The sequence below is a fragment of the Apis florea genome, unplaced genomic scaffold (assembly GCF_048593485.1).
Source record: "Apis florea isolate Af1SG1 unplaced genomic scaffold, ASM4859348v1 contig_2350_pilon, whole genome shotgun sequence".
In the NCBI taxonomy this organism is placed as follows: Eukaryota; Metazoa; Arthropoda; class Insecta; order Hymenoptera; family Apidae; genus Apis; species Apis florea.
The window spans coordinates 8,614,537-8,639,503 of record NW_028256565.1 but is presented as its reverse complement, the minus strand read 5'-3'; the positions used below and the strand labels follow the sequence as shown (position 1 = coordinate 8,639,503).

Genomic DNA, 24,967 nt, shown 5'->3' with positions numbered 1-24,967 from the left:
TTTAACTTTACTGTTTCTGGCATTTAATAAATATATAATTCATTAGTTAATTTCATTTATTTGATCACAAAATTATACGTATATAAATGCACGATGTGTATCGTTCGCCGTCAACAGATAAACTGAATCAGTAAAGGAATATGTCATGCTTTGTATCAGTGCCTTATCAAGTTTTACTGTGCCAGGGATAAGCTATGATCTATACATCTATTTGCTCAAAATCATGGTACCCTGTTATCCATCTTTACCATCAAAATATTGAAATTATCTTTTAAAGTGTGATAAACATTATCATACGGAACGATATGGAAGAAATATATGTAATTCTTTCTTTTTAGTTAATGCAATGCTACAAAATGCTAAATTATATTAAAAAATTAATGTTTAAAAACATTTTTTCAATAAATATATTTTTTAATTTTTGTTAAAAAAGAAAATACATTTAATATACGTTTCACACATAATTCTGTACAAAAAAAAAATTATGTAAAAATATTATGTTTTATATGTACTGTATTATCTTCTATACTTACACATAATTCCTTTCTATAATACTATTTATGATACATGTTACTTGCGAGAGATGATACGTTTACTTTTATTATCTTTTGACTTGGATGATTTTTCTCCTCTTCGTCGTTTATTAAGCGGATTTCTAGGATCATAAATTTCGAACCAATCATCATCTTTTGTACTCGCATCTTTGGCAAGAACAGGTATTTTTTCTTCACAATGTAATGCATGTACCATCCAAGATTCATCGGTTGGATCAAAATCTTCATCTTTAATGTTTTCTTTTTTTATTGGAATTGGTGATGTTTCTCTTACACTTTCTTTAGCATTTTGAAGTTTAGATTTAAATTTATTTAATAATTCCATTGTAAAATCTTCACGGCTTTTTCCTTTTTTAGGTATTTTTAACTTTGCTTCTTTATATTTTTCTTGAGTATCTATGTATTCTTTCATAATTTCTACTTTTTTTTCTTTCTTTTCTTTTTGAACTTCTTTCATTTTTTTATCTTCTTCTTTTGCTTTCTTCTCATTTTTAACATCACGTTTTAAATCTCGAATTTCTTTTTTTATTTCTTCTCTGTATATAATAGTATAATATTTAATTAAATATTTAAATATGAGTTATTACAACTAGTATAAACAAATACTAGTGAAAAAATATTAAATAAAAATATAAAACGTACACTTTTTTTTTACGTTCTTCATCTCTATCCTTTCCAAGATAATATTCATCATTTTTTATATCTTTATCACCTTCATCATCATCTACTTTAAAATTTTCTACTTTTTTAGGTTCTTTTTTCGTATCTCTCAATTTACTTTTTATTCTTTCTTTCATTGCTCTAAAAAAAAATAGGATATTGTAAATAAAAGTTCATACCTAGTAAATTAATTATAGCATAAATAAAACTAAACTCTTTTTCCTTTTTTATAGCTTCTAATTCTTCTTGAGTTTTCATTTCCTCATCACTTTCCCAATCACTACTACGATCTTCCTTTTTTTTTTTGTTTGGCGGTCCACTTGGTTCAATAGCTGGTTGTGCACTTAATTTTGGATCAGTTAAATGATCATGAGCTGATTTGCCCTTACTACTAAATTTTTTATTTAATATTACAGATTCTTCTTCATCCTCCTCTGCTTCTTCACCAAATGATAAAAGATTAAAATTTCTGTAATAAAGGATTTTATTATGAAAAATATTATTAATGGAATGAAATATAATAATCATTTATTTTTTTACTTTACTCCTGATGTTTTAGTTTTTGAATTATCCTTTATTTCTTCACTTCTTTTTGTTATTATCCTTGGCACAATATCAGAAAATGGATTGTTTAATATATCTGTTTTTATAACTTTTGGTGGATAAAATGGTCTATCATCCTAAAAAAAATATATTTATATTATTTGAAATATTTTTCTATAAAAAAGTAAATCTATTAAATTCACCTCATCTACAAGTGCTTCTTCAAGTTTTAGCATATTATATATAGTTTCTCCAGTAACTTTTCCAAAAATTGTATGTTTATTTTGTAATTCTGGTGTAGAACCAAGAGTAAAAAAGAACTGAGAACCATTATCATCTTTTCCAGCATTAGCCATAGCAATTAAACCTCGTCGACAAAAACGTAATCTTGTATGAAATTCATCCTAATACATATATATTTTATAGTTATTATTTTAATAAATCAAATAAAATTTTATATTTATAAAAACTTTATATATAAACTAACTTTAAATGGTTGCCCATATATACTTTCACCACCTTCTCCTGTACCTGTTGGATCACCACCTTGTGCAATAAATCCTTTAATAATTCTATGAAATATAGTATTATCATAGTAGCCTTCCATACATAATTGTATAAAATTTCTACATGCTTTTGGAGCCTCTTTTGTCCATAATTCCAAATCAATATCACCAACAGTTGTTTTCATCATTACCTATTTAATAAATATATTGTAATAAATATATATATTAAAAGATATATATATTTTTTAATATATGAAATGTATTCTTATAAAATAAAATTTATCATATTACATAAATTATTTAATATAGAAGTATAAAAATAAATAAGTAATATGTATAGGTTACGTTTTCAAAAACAAATATGCAATTTATTGAAATATCATGAATTAATACTTACTTTACCAGTAGTAGGTGGTTCTTGTATATAAATATTACTCATATTTGTAAATTTTATTTATTTAAGAAAATAATTCTTCGTTAAAAAAAATATTTCATAATAAATTTTTAACCATATAAATATATTTCATATATCTATAGATATAAGTGTACAATAACTAATTATGCAAATGAACGAATTGAAAATTGTTTTTCTTAATATAATAACATTATAAATGGAAAATTATTGTAAAATTCTTAGCAATAAAAATAGTGTGTAAAGCTAATAAATGTCATTAATGGAAATAGTATTTAGAAATATATTTATCATATATATGTTATTATATTTTTTTGCATAAAAGAGAACTACAAATAAAATTTGAAAATATATTTATGAAGTAAATTATAGTTAAGTTATATAATATTAATTATAAGTTATATATATTAATATAACCCTAATACATATTAATATATTATAGTAATATATAATAAAATTATAGTTAAATATTAATATATTAATATGTAATATATTTTTCATATAATATTTATATTAAAATTAAATTAATTATTTATTTAATTAATTAATTTAATTTAATTATTTTATTGTCTTATTTAATATTATTTACATTATCCAAATATATTGCTATATATTTTAAGGTTAAGAATAATAAAATATTGTATTATAAAGATTTATTTTTTATTTAAAATTTTCTAATTAATTTATAATAATTTTATAATTAATATAATAATAATTAATAACAAATTTATATAAATGTCATAATTTATATAAATTATCAAATATTTTTCAATAATAATATTCAACACTATATCTACTAAAGAATACATCAATATTTAAGTATTGATAAAACATTTTCTATCCACAGTATGAATTTATTGTCTATTTCACTATGTAAGTTTAAATTTTCAAAAAAAAGAATATTTTTACTATTATTTATATATTTATAAATTTACATGGAACATGGATATAAATATGGTAAATATATGTTATTTAAATAATTTAAATATTAACACTTTATTATTTAATGATAATTTAGTTAAGTGATGATTAGTTAAATGAAAATATATTTAAATTTTTTTAAGGAATTTCCTATTGATTGGGAAATAAATATTTTAAATTTATTACCAAATAAATATAAAAAAAAATATTCTTCATTAATAAAATCAATATTGAAAGAAGTAAAAGATATATATATTAAAGATATGCAAGATTTCTTGAGTAAAATTATACTATCAAATCATAAAAAGAATGAAAATTACTTTCCTGAAATAATTTATACGAACTACAAATTTATAGATGATCAAAAATTTTTTAAAAATAATATTTTTTTAAAACATCGTAAATTATTAAATAAAAAATATTATCTCCATTTAAAAGTAATAAAAATTATTATAAACCAAGCACAAGTTAAATTTCCAATAATTATTTGTAATTTTAAAAATTATCATCATTTTGGATTTATGTCATTAACTGATTTCCAAAATACGATCAACGATGATATAAAAAAAGGATCATTGGTAGTAACTAATCAATTTTATAATGAGGTATTAAAAGTTATAATAAAAAATAAAATTTTAAAAAAAATTAATAAAGAAAAATTACCTAATATTATAAGATGTATAACACATGTTTTTGTACAACAAATTTTAAATCTTATGATACGATCTATTAATCATATATTAAATATCATGAGTAATAAGTATTGTCCTCAAATTAAATTTCAACTAATTATGCAAGATGGTCAATTATTACTTAATCCTTCTATTAAAGAAATATTTTCTGTATATCACAATATAATTGAAAAAATTAGAATAATTGCTCAAGATTTAATACCATTTGAAAAATGGTTTAATATAAAAATATTACATAAATATATTAAAATAAAATTACCAGATTGTTACATTCAAGAATCTCATAAAAAATTGCAAATTATTCTAGATAACTTATTTCAAAGTATAAACAATCATATAAAAAATATCATTGAAAAATTTTATCCTGTTTGTACACCTATTTTAAAAAAAGAAATATTATCATTCACATCAGAGAAAATAGATTTTGATTTATATATTCAACATATACAGAAATATAACATTTATTTAAAAAAATTAAATGCAATGATAGAAAATACATATCATACAGTAGGAAAATTAGAACAACGCAAAGCTAAAGAATCTTTAAAAAAAGAATTTTATGATATTAAAAATATATTGCTAAATAAACTTATCAGGTACCATCAAGAATTCAATCAAACTATTTGTTCAGATTTTGAAAATTTAAAAACAAAAGCATTAAATATACCAAAAAATCCACAATTTTTAATTGAATTAATTGATTATATTTTATACGCATCACAAATATTAATGAAAGAATTAGAAAGTAAAATACAGTATTCAATATATATGTTAAATATATTATCAGAAATAACAATTTTATCATATAATCACATTCAATTAAATAAGAAAACTATTAATTGGTTATATGAAATTAAACCAATATTTAAACAAAGTAATACTTTGTGCGAAGCAATGAAAAATGAGTTGGAAGATGATATACAAAAAAGAATAAATAACCTAAACATTAATGTTGACAATATTATTCCTCAACTTGATGTTTTAAATAATATGGATGATATAAATAAAATTGAAGAATATGTTGAATATTATAAAAATCTTCTTAAACAAATAAATCAAATTAATTATGAAATGCAAAAAATTAATAAAGAAGAAACATTATTTAAATTTTCTGAAACTGAGTTTTCAAATGTGATTGAACTACATGAAATAATCATATCATTTTATAATCTTATTTATATTATTTATCAATGGCAAAGAGATCATTCTGTATGGTTAGATGGCCCTTTTGAATATTTAGATACTTTTGTTATAGAAAGCAAAACATTGAATTACTTTCAGAAAATTACTGAAATGAATAAAACATTTAAGATAAAGATCAAAATGGATACAACATTGAACAAACATTTTAAATTTTCTGGAATTGCAGATGATCCAGATCCAATGCAACAACCTGCACCATTAAAATTATGTTGGCAAGCACTTAATAGTATAAATGACTTTAAACAATATCTACCATTAGTAATATGTATGTGTAATCCAGCTTTACAAAAACGACATTGGGTAGAAATGTCTGCAATATGTAAGTTTAATCTTATGCCTAATGCAGGAACTAGTTTAAGAAAAATTATTTCATATAATTTAATGAATGATATTGAGAAATATAAAGCTATTAGTATAAGTGCTAACAAAGAATTAGAGATGCAACAGAAATTAATGAAAATGATCAAAGAATGGAACAAAATTTCTTTTGAAGTAAGTTTTGATGAACAAACTGGAATGAATATATTTTCCAATTTAAGTGACATAGAGTTACTATTAGAAGATCATCTTATAATAATAGAAGAAATGAAAACTTCAAATTTTGTCAAAGAAATAATTTCACAAATGACAGATTTTTTTATATCTCTTACTAAAATTCAAGAAATTATTAATCAGTGGAATTATATACAAATATTGTTATTTTCTTTAAATTCTACTTTTTGTCATCCTAGCATAGAAGTACATTTATTAGAAGAATTTTTTTTATATAAAAAAACCAAAGAAATTTTGAAAAATATTCAAGAAAAACTCATAAAAACTCCCATTTTTGCAGAAATTAATAATACAATAATTTCAAAATCTTTACTTGATATTATTAAAACACTTGAATGTATATATCAAAAATTAAAAAATTATATAGAAACTAAAAGATTATGTTTTCCAAGATTTTATTTTCTTTCTGATAATGAAATAGAAGAAATATTGTTTAAACCTTATAGTTTACAAACATCAAATATGTATATACAAAAATGTTTTGAAAATATACAAAAAATAAAAATTAATAAAGAAAAATATATTTATTCTATTTGTGGTGATTATAATGAAGAATTATATTTAGAGAAATCAATTTTACTTAATGTTCAATATGATCATGAAGAGAAATGGTTGACATATTTTGAAAAAGAAATAAATTCCACAGTAAAAAATAATATTTTACAATGTTATGAAATATTTAATAAAACATTTGCATACAATAGTATTATAAATTTTCCAAGTATGGCAATTGTTTGTTCTTTTCAACTTTATTGGACTAGTGAAGTATGTAAATGTTTTATGTCATTTGATTTTAAAGTTTTAAATTTTTTACATTCAAAATATATTAATCATTTAAATAGTTTAATTAATGAATTAAAAAATTATTCAAAAAAAAGATTGAGAAATTTATTAATGACTTTAATTGTTATATTAATTCAACAAAAAGACATTATTAAATTATTATTAGATAAAAATATTACAAAATTTACAGACTTTGAATGGATTGCACAGTTACAATATTATTTAATAGAAAATTGTATAGAAATATCAAGCTTTGATATAACTATAAAATATGGATATGAATATAGTTATTACAAACAACATATAATTAATACTCCTTTAACAGATAGATGTTTTCATACGCTTATGCAAGCATATAAATATCATTTCTTTGGAGCTATTATAGGACCACCTGTTTCAGGAAAATCAGAAACAATTAAGAGTTTAGCAAAAGCAATTGCAGTACAATTTCATATTTTTAATTGTACTAATATAATATCTTATGACTTTTTATCTCAAATATTTAAGGGATATATTTCTTGTGGAGCATGGCTTTGTTTTAAAAATTTTGAGACATTAAAAATTGATTTTCTATCAAAAATTACACAAACTCTTACTTCTATTTTTCAAATTATAGCAACAAATTTAAAAATCGTAATATTTGAAGGTTCTTCATTAAAAATAAATCAAACTGGACATATTTGTATTATCACAAAGTTAGGTCTCTTTAAATATTCTTATTTACCAGATAATTTAAAAGTGTTATTTAGATCAGTATCTATGATGATACCAGATATGAATAGAATTGTAGAAGTTAAACTTTTTTCTGGTGGTATATCTAATTCAAAATTATTAACTTCAAAATTAATTACAGTATATAAAATATTTTCTGAACAATTGTGGTGTCATTCATGTAATATTTTTAATTTATATTCTATAAAAGTAATTGTTAAAACTATAATTTATTTAAAGAGAAATTTTCCGGATGAAAATGAAATTGTGTTACTTTTACGTTCATTAATTAATATTAATCTTCCAAAACTTTGCAATATAGACATACATATTTTTAAAAATATAATTCACTATATGTTTCCAGATATCTTGCTGTTGCCTCCTAATTATACAGTATTTTTAGAAACTCTTGAAAATGTATGTATATCCAAATCTATTTATATTCATGATATTTTCAAACTTAAAATTATACAAGTATTTGAATTAATGCATGTTCATCAATCTTTAATGATTGTTGGCAATCCTTTTGTTGGAAAAACAGAAATTTTAAATATTCTTCAAATTGTTTTACAATTCTTATATAAACAAGGTATTGAATTTGGTACTAATATAAAAATAGAAACAATAATTCCAACTACAATTGACATTAATTATCTTTTTGGTTATTTTGATAAAAAAATGAAAATTTGGAAGAATGGAATATGTTCTAAAATAATTAATTCTTTTTCCAAAAATGATCCATTTGATAAAAGATGGATAATATTTGATGGATCTTTAAATACTATATGGATTGAGAATTTATATTCAATTCTTGATACAAATAAAATATTATATTTAACATCAGATGAAAAAATTAATATGCAAAATTCTATATCTATTATTTTTGAAACAATAAGTATGGAAGATATTTCTCCTGCTATTTTATCAACTTGTGGTATAATTTATATTGAATCAAATTCTATTGATTGGAGACCTTATGTCAAAACATATTTTTCTAAGCACAATATTTATGATAAATATGAAGAAGTTTTATATGAGCTCTTTGATTGGATAATAAATCCTTGTTTGGAATTTATAAAAAAAAATTGTATTATAACTTTAGCTATTGGTCATTTACATTATGTAATCTCAACTTTAAATTTATTTGAAATGTATTTGAGAGATGCTCTATCAGAAAATACAGAAGAAAAAGGAAAAATTACTTATTTTTTAATATGGGCACAAGTTGCACTTATATTATCTGTAATATGGGGATTAGGAGGAAATTTAGATATAGATTCTCATATTAAATTTAATAATTTCTGTATTTCACTTTGGAGTGGAATAAACGAAGAATACCCAAAACCAGAAATAATAAAAAATTTTGAAATAACATTACCTCATGAAGGTTTAATACAAGATAATTTTTATATCTTTAAAGGTATTGGTAACTGGAAATATTGGGGAAGTATTGATATATTAAAAAGTGAAAAAATTTTAGAAAGTTCTGATTGTAATGAAATTTTTATACCAACAATTAATACAATGAAATATAATCATTTAGTTTTAAAACATATAAAATACAAAAAACCTTTTATTATCTGTGGAAATGTATCTATTGGAAAAACTTGTTTTATAAAAATTTTATTAAAAAATAAATTACCAGAAGGAATATATTCCAATTTATTTAATTTTATTTCTTTAAGTACAGCTGCCAAAACACAGCAATTGTTAATTTCAAAATTAAATAAAATTAGGAAAAAGCATTATGGACCTCCAAAAAATCAATTTTGTATTAATTTTATAGAGGATCTTAATATACAAAAATATGAATATAAATCAGAAATAAATAATATTTTAGATCTTATTCGACAATATCACAATTATGGTTATTTGTATGACAATAATGAACCTGACAAAATTTTTATTCATGACATTATGTTTTCACTATCAATTATTTCTAATACTGCAATTAAGATATGTCCTAGATTTTTAAGGTATTTTAATCTGTATACTATGTATGAACCTTCTGTGGATACTATATTTAGAATATTTTCAAATATACTTTTTAATAATTTAAAAAAAAATTCTTTTACTGCAGATATATTAACTACTGTAACTAGTATAACTAATGCTACAATTGATATATATAATTTCGTAATTAAAATTTTAAGACCAATACCTACTAAGTTTCAATATCAATTTAGCATAAGAGATATAGCTAAAGTTATCAATGGATGTAGTCTTCTTCAAAAAGAATCAGTAGAAACTAAAGTTACTTTTATGCGGCTTTGGGCTCATGAAATATGGCGTGTTTTTGGTGATCGAATATTGGATAATAATGACAAAGAATGGCTCTTTCTACAAATTAAAGAAATTAGCAAACGATATTTTAAAGATTCATTTGAAATAGTTTTCGATTATTTACCAAAGTTTGATAATAAAATTACAAAAGATAGTTTTTACCATTTAATGTTCGGTTCTTTTATAGATATAAAAAAAGATAAAAATAAAAAATATGAAGAAATTAATTCTATTGAGAAATTAAAAAATAAAATTATTGTTTATTTAAATGAATATAATAATGTTAATGTCAAAAAGCATATTGATATTGTAATATCACAATATGTTTTAGAATGTTTGATAAAAATTTCAAGAATTTTGATCATACCAGGTGGTAATTTATTAATCATTTCTAGCTTAGGATCTGGGAGAAAATCTTTAGTGAGTCTTGCTGCTTATATACAACAACAAGAATTATTTGAACCTTCTGTACATTCTTATTGTAATTTTAACATGTGGAGAAGAGATATAAAAATGATTTTACAAAAATTTGCTAACTTAAGACAAGATTTTACACTTTTCTTAAAAGATAAACAAGTTGGAGAAAATTTTCTTCATGATATTTGTTGTTTATTGGCTACTGGAGAAATACCTAATTTATTTTCTAATGAAGAAAAATATAATATTATTGAAATGATACGTTTCCATGCACAAAATAAGAATAAAAATGAAGAAATAAATAATCATGCTGTAATGAATTATTTTTTAGAGCAATGTAAAAATAAACTTCATATTATAATTTGTTTTACTACAACAAACAAACAAATAAGATTATATTTACATAAGTATCCAGAATTAATAAAATACTGTACATTAAATTGGTATGAAATGTGGCCAACAGATACACTTATGCAAATAGGTTTAAAATATATTCAAGATATTAATATTGAAGAAAATATAAAATCAAATGTAATTAAAATTTGCATACAATTACATAATTATGCAGAAGAAGTAAGCATTATATATTATAAAGAAACTGGTACAAAAATTCACGTTACATTATCTACATTTTTACATATGTTGAAATTGTATGTTTATCTGATATGTAAAAAACAAAAAAATATCATTACAATGAAAAACAAATATTTAATAGGTTTAGAAAAGATAAAATTAGCAGCCCAACAAGTAGAAAAAATGAAAACCACATTAACAATATTAAAACCACAATTAGAATCATCTGCTCAGAAAATGATTATTACAATGAAAGAAGTAGAAAATGAAAATATTAGTATAGAAAAAGCAACTGCTGTTGTACAAGAAGAAGAAGAAATAGCAAATAAAAAAACAGAAATTGCTTCAAAATTGAAATTGGAATGTGAAGCTGATCTAGCTGTAGCAATTCCAATTTTAGAAGATGCTATTGCTGCATTAAACACATTAAAACCTACAGATATCACATTGGTTAAAGCTATGAAAAATCCTCCTGATACTATTAAACTAGTAATGGCTGCAATATGTGTGATGCTTGATGTTCCTCCAGATAGAGCTATTGATACAGTTACAGGTAAAAAATACATAGATTATTGGAGTCCAAGTAAACGCATTTTAAGTGATATGAACTTTTTACAAATTTTGAAAGACTATGATAAAGATAATATTTCATCTAATATTATACAAATTATTAAAAAAACATATATAACAGATAATAATTTTAAACCACATATTGTTGCTAAAGCATCAAGTGCTGCAGAAGGTCTTTGTAAATGGGTATGTGCAATGGTATCTTATGATGAAGTTGCAAAGGCAGTTGCTCCTAAGAAAGAGAAATTGCTTATTGCACAAAAGGAATGTAATGAAGCTGAAGCTTTTTTAAATGAGAAACGAAAAACTCTTTCTACATTAAATGTTAAACTTGGTGATTTAAATAACAGTCTTCAAGAAACACTGCAACAAAAAATAAAATTAGAAAAAGAAGTAGAAAATTGTACCATTAAACTTCATAAAGCAGAAAATTTAATAGCAAGCTTAGAAGGAGAAAAAGATCGTTGGATGCAGCTTGCAGAAAATCTTAAAATAAATTATGATAATCTTGTGGGAGATATGATATTAACTTGTGGAATTATAAGTTATATAGCATCATATAATATTGTATTTCGTAATAAAATTGTAGAACAATGGAAACAATATATAGAAGATTTAAAAATATCATATAGTGAAAATTATAATTTAGCAAATATGCTTGAAGAAGACAATAATATAAACTATTGGTATTTTTCAGGTTTACCCAAAAATAATTTTTCAGTCGAAAATGCAATTATTATGAATAATTCCAAATTATGGTCTTTATTTATTGATTCACAAAATCAAGCAAATGAATGGATTAAAAAAATTGAAAAAAAAAATGACCTTAAAATTATTAAACTTACTGATTCTAATTATTTATCAATTATTCAATATAATGTTGAAAACGGTATTCCTACATTAATTGAAAATGTAGGAGAAGAATTAGAAATATCATTAGATCCTTTTCTTTTAAAAAAAATTTACAATATTGAAAATTTTTCATACTTAGATACTGGTTTTGGTATTATAAAATATTCATTTGATTTTCGATTATATATTACAACGCGATTGCTTAATCCTCAATATTCATATGAAACATTTAGCAAACTTACAATAATTAATTTTTCTATTGCAAATGAAGCTCTTCAAGATAGACTTCTTGATTTTATTATTTCCAAAGAAAAGCCAAAATTTCAAGAAAAATTTGAAGCTTTACTTATAGAAGACGCTAATAATAAAAAAGTATTAAAGCAACAGGAAGATATTATTTTAAATATTTTATCTTCCACAACAACAAACATTCTTGAAGATGAAATTGCTATAAAAAGTTTAGATACATCAAAAAATCTTTTTTTAAGTATTATGAAAAAACAAGAAGTAACAAAAACAATGTCAATGAAAATAAGTAAATTTCGAAATGCTTATGTACATTTTGTTAAATATTGTGCAGATTTATTTGATATATTAAATATTTTGCCATATATAAATCATATGTATCGTTTCTCTTTTGCATGGTTTATGCAATTGTACAAAGAATCAATTAAAGATTCAAATAAGAGTATTATTCTTGAAAAGCGACTAAAATATTTGAAATCTTCTTTTACTCATAGTTTTTATTCAAGTATTTGTAGATCTTTATCAGAAAAACATAAAATATTATATTCTTTCTTATTATGTTCTAAAATTCTATTGAATAATCAACAAACAACTGAAGAAGAAATTAAATATTTTATAAGACCCAGCATAAATCATGTTAATACAGTTCCAAATTTTAAATTTGATTGGCTTCCATATAATACTTGGATAAATATTTATAATTTAAGTAAAACATTTCCTTCTTTTTTCAATCTTGCAGATGATTTTTGTTACAATAATAAAGTTTGGAAACAATACTATAATTCTGAATTACTTGCAGATCATTTGATACCAGAACCTTGGAATAGTACATTATCTACATTTCAAAAACTTATTCTTGTAAAAATTTTACATCCTGATAAGATTGTAATACAAATTATGCAAATGATAGAAAATATGTTAGGAAATATACAAAATTATTCTCCTAAAATGAAAATATCTCAATCATATGCAGAATCTAATTATTTAACTCCACTTTTATTTATTTTACCTGCTTGTGTAGCACCATTAACTCTTATTTCTACATACGCAAAAACTAAAGGCTATTTATCAAAATTTGTTTCCTTATCTATGAGTAAAGGTCAAGAAGAAAAAGCTGAATTTCTCATACAAAAAGCTCAGAGAGAGGGAAATTGGGTGTTTTTAGAAAATTGTCATTTGGTAACTCATTGGATAACTTATCTTGAAAAAATTTATGAAAATTGTAGCACTTTCAATATATCTTTAAATTTTCGATTGTGGTTATCTAGCTATTGTACAAACAAATTTCCAATTAGTATCTTGCAAAATAGTATAAAAATCATGCATGATTATTCTTTGAATATCAAAGAAACATTATTAAATACTTATCAATCTGAACCTATAATAAATAAAGAATTTTTTGAAGGTTGTCCTGGAAAAGATAAAATTTTTTTAAAACTTCTTTTTGGAATATGTCTTTTTCATGCAGTTATACAAGAAAAAAATAATTTTAAAATTCAAGGATGGAATATACCATATATCTTTGAGCATACTGATCTTAAAATATCTATTATGCAATTAAAAAATTTCATAAATAATACAGATTGTGTACCTTTTGATATTCTTCTATATTTTATTGGAGAATGTAATTATGGAGGAAAAATTCAAGATGAATTTGACAATAGATATTTAAAACATCTTTTAAGTGATTATTGTAATTCTAACATAATTGAAAATGAACAATATATGCATTCAAATAGTATACAAAAACTAATACCACAAAGATGTGAATACTTACATATAATTGAACATATTAAGAAATTTCCATCAGATTTATTACCTCAAATTTTTGAATATAATAAAAGTAGTGTTATTACTCGAAATACTATGATAGCTATAGAAATGGTATCATTTCTTTCATATATAAATTCTCCAATTTCTTTATTAGATGAACAAATACAGGAAAATGAAGTATTAATTTTAATCAATGATATTAGTGATAAATTATATGACTCGATTAAAATTAATGAAATTGAAGAAAAATGTACTTCTATGCCTAAAGAATCTTTACAAATAGTTCTTCTTTATGAAATTAAGTCATTAAAACATATTTTAAAAATTATAACGGAAACATTAAATACTTTAAAATTAACATTGAATGGTTATCTTCCTTTTACGGATTCAATAAAAGAATTTGCCGAAGAAATCTATAAAAATAAAATTCCAAGAATTTGGAAAAAGATACAAATCAATATTTTTGGTGAAAATTTAGCACATTACATCGATAATTTATTAAAACATGCAAATTTTATTAAAAATTGGATTAATCAAGGACGCCCTATAAACATTTGGTTTGATGCATTATTTAATTGTAAAATGTTTCTTTCTGCAATATTATTTACATTTTCTAAAAAGTATAATATACCTATTGAAGAAATTGCTTTTCATTTTGAAATAACAACAAATAAAGAAATCGAAGAAAATGTTGATACATATTTAATTTGTGGATTGTATATATGTGGTGGTCGATGGAGTTTAGAAAAAAATATGTTAGTTGAAAATTTTTCAAATGAAATTTGGCAAAATATGCCACCTGTACATCTTAAGTGTTCACGAATAAAAAAAAATATACAAGAAACATATATATGTCCTATTTATATAACTGCTGTTCAACATATTGATAGTATTGAACTTTCTTCAAAGAATTATATAACTAGCATACCATTGAAAACTAATATATCTCCAATTCATTTTATAAAATGTGGCACAGCTTTATTTTGTCATATACCAAAATATCATACATTATAATGTTAAATAATTGTATAAAAAATAAAAAAAAAATTTTTGTTAATATATATGTATAATTTCTGTAATAATATTTACTAATATATTTAAAATATAACAAACAAAATAAATGAAATTCAAAATGATAAAATATAAAAATAATTAAAAAATTAAAAGTAAATTAAAATATATATTTAAACATTTCGCGGATTCATTCACTGTGTATATATCCGGTTCAGTTCCATATAAATGGAAGGAATGACAGGTAAATTGAAGAAATTGACGTAAAGTTGAATTAACTGAACAAAGGAAATTATTACAAGAAGGATTTTGAAAGCTACAATAATTATCATAAGCATACATTGCTATATATTACGAGTGGTTTAATATTTCCTTTCAATGGAGAACCATGACGAGTTAGTTTCGCAATTTATAGATACAACTGGGGTTGAACCTGAAGAAGCACGATTTTATCTTGAGTTATCTAATTGGCAGCTTGAGGTGAGGCAGCATATTTTATTTTAATACGAAGGTTATAATTTTAGACTATTATAATTATATTTTTTCATTGATCTTTATTATTGGCTTTGTAACCTTAAATTTATTAAATTTTAATATTGCTACAACTCATAATTCCGTACTTTTAATAATATTTTAGAGCATAACTATTGCTTTGTTACTGTTTTAAAGGCTTGTTTTAATTAAAATATATTTCACAACATATAAATATATAATAATAATGTTGCAATGATATAATTAAAGTAATTAATCTTTTATTTTAGAAATTGTCAATATATTTAAAAAAAAATTAGTTGTCATAAAACTAATTCTTTAATAATTATTAATCATAGAATTTATTGTTAAATATTTTATTATATATATATCTTAATATATCTGTCAATTTAAAATATTTTAGGTTGCTCTTGACACATTTTATTATCCTCTTGCTTTACCTTCATTGTCTAATGAACCTACTGAAGGTACATCAGAAGAAGAACGTACTGATATTTCAGATAAAAACGCAGGAAGTGTAAAATCATCAGAAATGGAAGGAAAATCATCAAAAGAAAAAATAAAACCAAAATCTAAATTTGCAATGCTTAGTGATCTTAAAGATAGAGAGAGTAGCCCTGAGGATGAAGAAGGCCAAGCATTTTATGCTGGTGGTTCTGAACATACTGGACAACAAATTCTAGGACCAGGAAAAAAAAAGGATATTGTTAGTGATATGTTTAAGTCTTGTCAGAGACAATCAATTGCTGTAGAATCAAAACCAAGTGGACAACAAAGACCAAATACCTTTAGTGGTACCGGGTATAAATTAGGTCAAACTAGTTCAGATACTGAAAGTAAGTGAAACTATTTTGCAGCAAAGTAAATAATTATTTTATAACAAATTATATTATGTTAAAATAAATATTTTTTTTTTACAGTTGTTACTGCTACAACATCTAATAATCAACAGACAAATTCTGGACTAATTACTTTGAAATTATGGAAAGATGGATTTACTATAAATGATTCTGAACTTCGATTGTATAGTGATCCAGAAAATAGAGAATTTCTTGAGACTATAAAACGAGGTGAAATACCAGCAGAAATACGTCAAGAGATACAAGGTACTGAAGCACGACTTGATATGGAAGATCATCATCATGAAACATATGTTCCTCCAAAAGTTAAAGTGAAAGCTTTTAGTGGAAAAGGACATATGTTAGGAAGGTATATAATATACATGGAAAGATTATTTTTTAGTATATTTTATGGAAAAATTATTTTTTATATATTTTTAATAATTCTTTTCTAGTCCTTCTCCTGCTACAGTTGGTATGACAATACCAACAGATCTTGCAGATCAAGCAGCAAATGAATCTCAGGCAAAACAAAAATTAAATTTAGATGAATCAAAACCTATGACAACATTACAAATTCGTCTTGCTGATGGGACTAGTGTAAAAGCTCAATTTAATTTAACTCATACTATTAATGATTTGAGGCAATATATAATAACGTATCCTTTCTTATGTAATTTCATCTATATTAAGAAAATTAATTTATTTTTATATATTATTCTTTAATCTTTTCTTAGTATGAGACCTCAATATGCTATGAGAGAATTTAATTTATTAACAATGTATCCTACTAAGGAACTCACAGAAGATAAAACTATTGAAGAAGCTGGTTTACAAAATACAACAATAATTCAACGACTGAAGTAAATGTCTTCTTTAGAGCCTTAATTATGGAAGTTTAAGTGATGTATTGATTAGAGAATTCTTAAATATACATTGAAATATTTGAAAAACACATTTCAACACATTTTAGTAATTGAATGGCACTTTATTATCGTTTATTTTAATTTTAAGTACAGTTTTTGTTATATAATGTTGTTTTTTTTAATACAAAAAATATTTTATTAAAAACAAATCTATTATTAAAATTTCAATTAACATAAAGTAAAATTACAAAACCTTTGTAAAGTTTGCAATAAAATCATTCAATTTATATGTATTTATTATATATAATTTTTATACGTGTGAATAACTAGCACTTAGTAATAAACATATAAAATTTCCTTTTAAGTATAGTGCTAAATAAGTTATGAAAATGTTTTTATACTATTTCTTTTGATAAATAAAGTATTTAAACTAAAAAAATGTATTGCCATGTGAAAAGTATTTAATACAAAAAATAATATTAGGAAAAAATATTTATATATAAATCATAAATATTGAAATATCAATAATTATGCAATAAATTTTTATATACATATAATGTTATATAATTACATTCTTATATTTTTATATATTCATTTATATATGATATGTATAAATGAGACTTAAAATTAAATTTCAAATTAAATTTAACTTATAAATATATTAAATCATTTGCTACTTTCTAAAATAATTTATTTTCTAATATAAATTTTCTAAATTGTGAATTTTGTATATCTTCAATGAATCTTAAAATTGAAGTATCTTCAACATTCGTTTCTGAATTTGATTTTTCAAAACAATATTGATAACGATTTAACGTAATTAAATCTTTTCCAATCGCTCGTGTATATATATTTTTTTTTCTTAATACTTCATGCATATTATAGATATAAATTGGTTGACTATCAGGAATACTTGAATCATAATGTAGTTTTTTAAATATCATAAATGTCACATTTCCATTGATTGGATTATCTGTTTGTTCTGTACAAAAAGTTAATGTTTTTAATTTGTAGCGGTCAGCTTTTAATCTAGATCTTTTAAAATCTCTCATTAAGTCTGTAAGGGAATGATGATATCTTAAAACTATATATTCATCCCAAGATAATGTAATAATATACATAACTTTATTATATGTACGATACAAACAATCTGCTTGTATCAAGTTTTTTATTATAGTAGGATGAGTACTAGGAAAAGGAAAATTCCATGGCACTACTGTATATGTAAATTTCCAATATGGATTTTGAGATTTAGATAATTCTTTAAGATTACTATTATATTCATTTGGAATACCAAAATCATATACTATAAAATTATCCACACCAATTATATCATGAAAATTTATAAAACCAATCATTTGTAATGGTTGTAATGGTTTTGTCAATGATGGTGTAATGCATATTGCAGTATTGGCATAATTTAAATTATGTGATTGACTTTTGATTGGTAATATAGGCACATTATTAAGATCTGAATTAGATTTTATAAAAAACATTATTCCTATTGGTATTTTATTTTTGGTGTAAGCACAATAAAAATGATATCCTTTATAATTAAAATTTTTATCAATACTTGCAATATTTAAATTATCATCAATTAAGAGATAACTAAAATCTCCTAAAATTGAATTAGTTTCATTTTCAAATAATATTGCACATTGCATATTCTTAATATTATTTGATGAACCAAAACCTATTACTTGAATTTCATTATCATGTATATTATATGCAGAATAAACATATAAATCATTATCTAATCTTTGCCAAGAAGAAAGTGGTTCTTCAAATTTCATGTCAAATTTTGTAAATATTGGTATATTATTTGTACAATTTATTTCATTTTTTTGATTTGGCTTACCAAAGTAATTAAAAACTTCTAAAACATATCTTAACTTGTTATATTCATGTCTATAAAATAATAAAGACACAAGACTCATTATAGCAATTATTACAAGTGCAGCTTGATAATATTTTCGCATATTTCAAAATCTAATATAAGAAATGATAAAACAGTTTTATCAATTAATATTTAATACTTTATAATTTGTGTAGATTATCTCAGGCATAAATAGAATTCTGGAACAAAAATTTTATTCAAATAATTAGATGTTATTGTTACATGAATTTTATAAATTTAAATTCATTACTAAAAATAATATATTTAAATTTTTTTTTTACTTAAATAATGTATTGAAAATAATATATTTAAAAATTTTAGATATTGAGATAGATTCTAAGATATTGTATATTATTCTTGAAATATTTCATATATAATTTAATTTAATTTATAATTTACCATTGAATTTATAATTTAATAAATTTATATTTTTTACACTCTTTCTAATATTAAGAATATAATATTAATAACTTTTGTTTTTACTAAAGATTAATTTAAATGCTCGATAACTAAATGAAAAATATAAGGTTAGTAAGTTTTCGCGCCAATTTTTGAAATGATTGAAATGTAAAATATTCGTTTGAATTATATTAATATTCATATAACTTTATTTTGTCTCATTAATATAGCATTTGAATAATTTAAGTAATAAGAAAAATTAAGATATAATAAATTTTTATATTAAATTTATATTTATTAGTATAAAGATAATAATTTATACAATTGCATATTGTTCGTACAGTAATTCACGTACTTTATAATAATCTTCTGAAATGCAACCTTCCAATATCACTTTTCCAGCTTCATGCTGAAAAAATATTAAATTTTAAAAATATTCTTATTTTATCAGATAATTATATTATTAATTATAATTATAATTAAATAAATTGATTAAATACAAACCCTCCTGACGGCAATAGTATTATTACAACACCATAAAACACCTCCACTAAATTCAGAGGGAATATTACTTTTATTTAAAATCTGCTTAAAATCAGATAATTTTAATTCATTTATAAATGTTGTTTGATGACCAGGTACCTATGAATCATAAATATAGTCATAATGCATTTATATTGTAAATATAAGATTTTTATTTATTTATTTTTTTTATACCTCATTTAATGGCAAAGGTTCCAGTGTAAGAATTTTATCACTTTGATCTATTGCATCATTTGGTTCAGTGCCTGCAACAGCATCTCGACATATCTGATCACGTGCAGTTATCATTGCATCAACCCATGCTACTTCAGAATCACCCTTTCCTTTTGAAAAGTTTAAACCACTAACAAGTGCATCAGTTAAACGAACCTAATTAAATGCAAGATTATAATTTATATATATTTATTATATAATTTTAATAAAATATATATGTATATATATATATATATGTATAATATATATATATGTATATATATACATATGTAAAATATAAAATATATAATATGATATAAAATTATATAAATTTAATATATTTACACAAATTATACAATTATATAATATATTACATAATTATTTATACGCATTTTTATAAATATTGAATTAAGATAAACTAAATATTACCTGATATATATGTGTTTCTGTTGTAGCATCTAATGTTTCTCCTCTTCCTGGAATAAATACACGTGCACCTGCACTTTGTGCTTGTTGAGCAAGAATTTCAGTGTCTCTTTGTGACCCTCTAACTAATACAACTCTTCTTGGTCTTAATTGTGCCAAAATTTTCTGTAATGATTCTCCATCAGATCTACCTTCAAAATCTATGTATGTAACAGAGGCATTAACTGTCATTGTACGTGTAACTTGGATACATTTGGTTGGAATATCAGTAGGTATTTCTGGATGATGAGCAGTATCTTCTTGCTTTGTTTCCAAATTTTCTTTATTGTCATCTACTTCTGGCATAGTTTCTGCTATTTTGTAATCTTCTGGTCTATACAAATTAAATATTTAAATATATTTTAAAAAATTATATATTATTATTATTAATTTAAAATATTATAAATGTTTATATTATAATAAATACCTTATAATTTCTCCATATTCATCAATTTTAATTTTTTCTTCTACAAATGGAAACATAGGATGTTGTTTTTTACTTTGTTTGAAAAAACCTGGTTTACTTTCTTGTTTCACTAACAAATCATGTTTTCCTCTTCCTCCACCAACTTCTATTTCATCTTCTGATTCAGAACTTACATCAGCAGTCTCCCTGAAATATAGAAGTATTGAAATAAAAAATATTTTATATCTATGAAAATATCAATTTCTATATATTATAATTATATACATTTGTTCTTGTTTCAATTGTTCTTGTTTTAATTTTTCTTTTCTTTGATATTCTTCCAACTCAAGTCCTTCTAACTTTATTCTTCGTTTTACCTCCAATGTAATATTTCTATTACCTCCCTTTTCTACTAAATCTCTTGCAAGTGTTCCTGGTGATGTTCTACTAGTTAATATAATACTATTTTGGGGATTACCACACCATTGTAAAAATAATTCTCTTGAAAAACCACATTCCATATCTGGAGTGCTTGCAAGTACAACCTTGAATTTACATATAAATCTATTTTCATTTATAATATTTATAAATTAATAATTTTATAACAAATATTCTAACCTTTGGACTAGGAACTTGATTTAATTCTGCCATACTATGACATAATTGTAAATGTTTAAATTGAAATGGATTATTTCTAGCTCCTTCAAAACTTCTCATTAATTTATCACTCATCCATTCTATTTGTGATTTAGCAAACTCAACAACATTATAACTAACATTGTTTAAAAGAGCTAAAGAATATGCAAGTAAACCAGATTCTTTATTGCGCCACAATTGATCTAACATATGAGCTAATTCCAATACACGACCAGCGGTGTCTACACTAACTAAAACATTTCCACCTCCACGTAAAGTTTGTAAAATATTTGCTATAAAATATTATTAAATATCAAGTAATATAATATTATAAAATATTATTAGAATTATAAATAAAATTTATTTTCATACTCATTAATTTCTCATCTCTGGTTCTACGTCTTGCTTGTTGATATGTAGCATTGAAAGCATCTGTTATTAATAAAGATGGTCTTTGTAATCGTTCTAATTCACAACCATTTAAATGTCGTTCTTTTTTATGATTAAAATCTACAGCATATATTATATCTTCTTCACCAACTTTCACAATTTTCCAAATAGTACCTCCAATCATATGACCAGCTGGTAAAGGTGTTAAAGTAACTCCATATCCTTTTCCTTTCATTGAAATGCTTTGATTATATTTTAATTGAACTATTTTATCAAATGCTGCATCAACATCATCAAGTGTAAAAAGATCAAAATCTTCCATATTATGACGGGACTACAAAAATATATAAATATTTATTCTGTGCAATTCATTTTGATGAAATTGTAAAAGGAATAAAAAGTGATTAATGATGATTAAAATTCTTTTCATCAAGAATACCTGATACATATCATACATAAACATTTGTCCCATTTTATATACAGGGATAGTAGCATATATAGGGCAATTTAAACCACATTTTCCAACTAAATATGGTAAAGCACCCAAATGTAATGGATCTGGATATGATAAGAGAACTGCATCTATTTGATGAACATGTCTAAAAGAATAATATTATGTTACTATTATTCTTAAATTTTTTAGTTTACAACTTATAAAATTATTATATAATTATCTATATTTTATCTATAATTATCTATAATTACCGTTTTAATTCTTTTATAAATTCTTGATCAAAATTTTCATCCCATCCACAATCAAGTAATATTCTTAATTCATCAACTTGTAATATGTAACAAGGAGGAGATTCATCCATAGCTCCAGAAACAGCATGAAGTTTTATAATTGATGTCATTATTTTTGTCTTTTTCCCTCACTTATTAAAATACATATAAATAATATATATAATATCTTCAATTTATTTCACTTATTTTTTAATTACAAGACATATTTACAATTTAACCTATTATTTATAATTACACTACTTTGATTTTTAATCAACTAAAATTAAGTTTATGATTTTTAAAAAATTACAAATATTTTTTAAAAGATAATATTTATATCGTTTAAGATAGTTATTTATTTTTAATTACTTAAAATATTTGAAACAAAATATATTAAAATATTTCTTTTAATTTTCTTTAAGATCAAAAAATGGTACAATAAAATTTTTAATAATCTCGGTATTTTCTAATAAAGAGAAATAAATAATGTTATGAGTTAAAAATAGATAAAATACAGAATAATATAATATAAATTTCTCTTATTATTGAGATGAGAAAATGTTTTTTCGTGTTATGAATTTTGAGTCTATCTTATCTTTTTGCCATTTCCATCACATACAATGTTATTGGATTGGAATTCAAACTTAATTTTATAAAACTTATTAAAATTAATTACTAATTAATGCTTATTATTAACAATAATTGAAATAAGTATTATATCGGTATTGTATATTACATATATCATATATAGATAGATCAGTATTGCATATTACATATCATATATAGATAGATAATATAACTATGAGTATATAATACAGCTAGTATATAGCTGAGAGCAAATCATAAACTATACCAAATATTTATATCCTCTAAAATTAAAAAAAATTATCGAAAAATATTTCAATATATTTCAATGTTTCACATTTACAATAAAATAATTCCTATTTTCTTTCAAATTATATTATATTCTTATATAAAATTGAAATTTTTGATGTTAAAAAATTTTTATTTAAATTTATGAGTTTGTATTAAGAAAATATAAAATTTAAAAAGAGATAGAATTAATACGCAAAATTGTAAAAATTTTTGTTTAAATTTTCGATTTTTTATCAGGAAAATATAAATTTAAACAAGATAGCATGTAAATTTTTGTGGAATTTGATGTATTTATTTTTTATATATTTATTCTATAAGTTAACTTATTGGTAAGAACTATCATTTCTCGTTTTTTCATTATTTTAATTAATTTTAATTATGAAAAATAATATACTAACCTGCTATGTATTTAGCTTTTGTACTTAGCTTTTTAAGATATTATATTTTAAAATATATTTTTTTAAAAACTGCAAAAAAAAATATATAAAAAAATATAAAATATATATATATATACAAAAATAGAAAAATATATTCTATAAATTATATATATGATATATAAAAATACAAATATATAATATTATGTTATATATATATATATATATGAATTTACATAGTATGAGCATATAGAGTATAATGCAAAATAGAGATAGTATATAGTATAGTATATAAAAATATAGAAATTAGTTTTATTTTTAACAAATAATGTAAAGAAAAAAAAAATTATGAATAAAGATATAAAATATAGAAGAAATAAAACTTGCGTCATTTTTTGAATGTTCAAGATATTTTAAGTTTATACATTTTTCAAAGAGATGACAGAAAAATCTTTTTGAGAAATAGAAATTTTTGATATTAAAGAAATGGCGCTAATAATCAATTCTTACTTTATCTTTATTTTTTTCCTATTATTTATTTTATAAATTGTAATAATAAATAACACTTCTAACAGATTTATGAATCAAAAAATCTAAGATTTTTCAA

At 22.0% G+C, this 24,967-nt stretch overlaps 5 protein-coding genes across 16 annotated transcripts; 2 read left to right on the top strand and 3 right to left on the bottom strand.

Annotated features, from left to right (window-relative positions):
- Positions 1–393: 393 nt before the first annotated feature.
- On the bottom strand, positions 394–4,416 carry LOC100868775 (spliceosome-associated protein CWC27 homolog). 2 transcript variants are annotated; one of them, XM_086904139.1, is made up of 7 exons: positions 4,260–4,416; positions 2,245–2,454; positions 1,961–2,161; positions 1,755–1,894; positions 1,429–1,683; positions 1,197–1,355; positions 394–1,090 (listed from the first exon to the last, which is right to left on the bottom strand). In XM_086904139.1, the coding sequence occupies exons 2-7, from the start codon at positions 2,449–2,451 to the stop codon at positions 571–573; spliced, it is 1,482 nt and encodes a 493-aa protein (XP_086760265.1). In that variant the 5' UTR covers positions 2,452–2,454; positions 4,260–4,416; the 3' UTR covers positions 394–570. The 2 variants fall into 2 exon arrangements, with proteins under 2 accessions (XP_086760265.1, XP_012346012.3); XM_012490558.3 differs by lacking the exon at positions 4,260–4,416 and adding an exon at positions 2,661–2,960.
- LOC105736352 (dynein axonemal heavy chain 7) lies at positions 3,305–15,310 on the top strand. Of its 6 annotated transcripts, none has more exons than XM_086904123.1 (3): positions 3,305–3,548; positions 5,658–5,810; positions 7,902–15,310. In XM_086904123.1, exons 1-3 carry the CDS (start codon positions 3,524–3,526, stop codon positions 15,263–15,265), a joined length of 7,542 nt encoding a protein of 2,513 aa, XP_086760249.1. In that variant the 5' UTR covers positions 3,305–3,523; the 3' UTR covers positions 15,266–15,310. The 6 variants fall into 6 exon arrangements, with proteins under 6 accessions (XP_086760249.1, XP_086760250.1, XP_086760253.1 ...); XM_086904124.1 differs by having other exon boundaries at positions 3,464–3,632; XM_086904127.1 differs by lacking the exon at positions 3,305–3,548 and adding an exon at positions 4,107–4,201.
- LOC100868662 (NSFL1 cofactor p47) lies at positions 14,933–17,752 on the top strand. Of its 5 annotated transcripts, none has more exons than XM_012490562.3 (5): positions 14,933–15,742; positions 16,158–16,590; positions 16,675–16,963; positions 17,049–17,252; positions 17,331–17,752. In XM_012490562.3, the coding sequence occupies exons 1-5, from the start codon at positions 15,641–15,643 to the stop codon at positions 17,458–17,460; spliced, it is 1,158 nt and encodes a 385-aa protein (XP_012346016.1). In that variant the 5' UTR covers positions 14,933–15,640; the 3' UTR covers positions 17,461–17,752. The 5 variants fall into 5 exon arrangements, with proteins under 5 accessions (XP_012346016.1, XP_012346018.1, XP_086760268.1 ...); XM_012490564.3 differs by having other exon boundaries at positions 15,140–15,742; positions 16,255–16,590; XM_086904142.1 differs by having other exon boundaries at positions 15,484–15,773; positions 16,255–16,590.
- Positions 17,753–17,987: 235 nt separating this feature from the next.
- LOC100871546 (uncharacterized) lies at positions 17,988–19,914 on the bottom strand. Its single transcript, XM_012490559.3, has 2 exons — positions 19,756–19,914; positions 17,988–19,535 (listed from the first exon to the last, which is right to left on the bottom strand). The coding sequence occupies exon 2, from the start codon at positions 19,436–19,438 to the stop codon at positions 18,140–18,142; it is 1,299 nt and encodes a 432-aa protein (XP_012346013.2). The 5' UTR covers positions 19,439–19,535; positions 19,756–19,914; the 3' UTR covers positions 17,988–18,139.
- A 115-nt stretch (positions 19,915–20,029) lies between these two features.
- Positions 20,030–24,562, bottom strand: CPSF2 (cleavage and polyadenylation specificity factor subunit 2). Of its 2 annotated transcripts, none has more exons than XM_086904129.1 (11): positions 24,385–24,562; positions 23,093–23,262; positions 22,827–22,986; positions 22,370–22,721; positions 21,980–22,290; positions 21,647–21,906; positions 21,383–21,568; positions 20,920–21,289; positions 20,473–20,667; positions 20,260–20,397; positions 20,030–20,164 (listed from the first exon to the last, which is right to left on the bottom strand). In XM_086904129.1, exons 2-11 carry the CDS (start codon positions 23,239–23,241, stop codon positions 20,072–20,074), a joined length of 2,214 nt encoding a protein of 737 aa, XP_086760255.1. In that variant the 5' UTR covers positions 23,242–23,262; positions 24,385–24,562; the 3' UTR covers positions 20,030–20,071. The 2 variants fall into 2 exon arrangements, with proteins under 2 accessions (XP_086760255.1, XP_003696322.1); XM_003696274.4 differs by lacking the exon at positions 24,385–24,562 and adding an exon at positions 23,847–23,908.
- Between the last annotated feature and the right edge of the window lie 405 nt (positions 24,563–24,967).

What these genes read in the sequence shown, in the direction of transcription:
- LOC100871546 (XM_012490559.3), bottom strand. Translation starts at nt 19,438, where the DNA reads ATGCGAAAATATTATCAAGCTGCACTTGTAATAATTGCTATAATGAGT.
- LOC100868775 (XM_012490558.3), bottom strand. Translation starts at nt 2,702, where the DNA reads ATGAGTAATATTTATATACAAGAACCACCTACTACTGGTAAA. An exon ending in AACCACCTACTACTGGTAAA is followed by an intron (nt 2,455 to 2,660) that starts GTAAGTATTAAT and finishes TTTATTAAATAG; the next exon opens with GTAATGATGAAAACAACTGT. An exon ending in TATATGGGCAACCATTTAAA is followed by an intron (nt 2,162 to 2,244) that starts GTTAGTTTATAT and finishes TATATGTATTAG; the next exon opens with GATGAATTTCATACAAGATT.
- CPSF2 (XM_086904129.1), bottom strand. Translation starts at nt 23,241, where the DNA reads ATGACATCAATTATAAAACTTCATGCTGTTTCTGGAGCTATGGATGAA. An exon ending in CAGAGATGAGAAATTAATGA is followed by an intron (nt 22,291 to 22,369) that starts GTATGAAAATAA and finishes AATATTTTATAG; the next exon opens with CAAATATTTTACAAACTTTA. An exon ending in CAATTGAAACAAGAACAAAT is followed by an intron (nt 21,569 to 21,646) that starts GTATATAATTAT and finishes TCTATATTTCAG; the next exon opens with GGAGACTGCTGATGTAAGTT.
- LOC105736352 (XM_012490566.3), top strand. Translation starts at nt 4,388, where the DNA reads ATGCAAGATGGTCAATTATTACTTAATCCTTCTATTAAAGAAATATTT. An exon ending in GGTAGAAATGTCTGCAATAT is followed by an intron (nt 5,811 to 7,901) that starts GTAAGTTTAATC and finishes ATATGTTTCCAG; the next exon opens with ATATCTTGCTGTTGCCTCCT.
- LOC100868662 (XM_012490562.3), top strand. Translation starts at nt 15,641, where the DNA reads ATGGAGAACCATGACGAGTTAGTTTCGCAATTTATAGATACAACTGGG. An exon ending in TATCTAATTGGCAGCTTGAG is followed by an intron (nt 15,743 to 16,157) that starts GTGAGGCAGCAT and finishes AAAATATTTTAG; the next exon opens with GTTGCTCTTGACACATTTTA. An exon ending in AACTAGTTCAGATACTGAAA is followed by an intron (nt 16,591 to 16,674) that starts GTAAGTGAAACT and finishes TTTTTTTTACAG; the next exon opens with TTGTTACTGCTACAACATCT.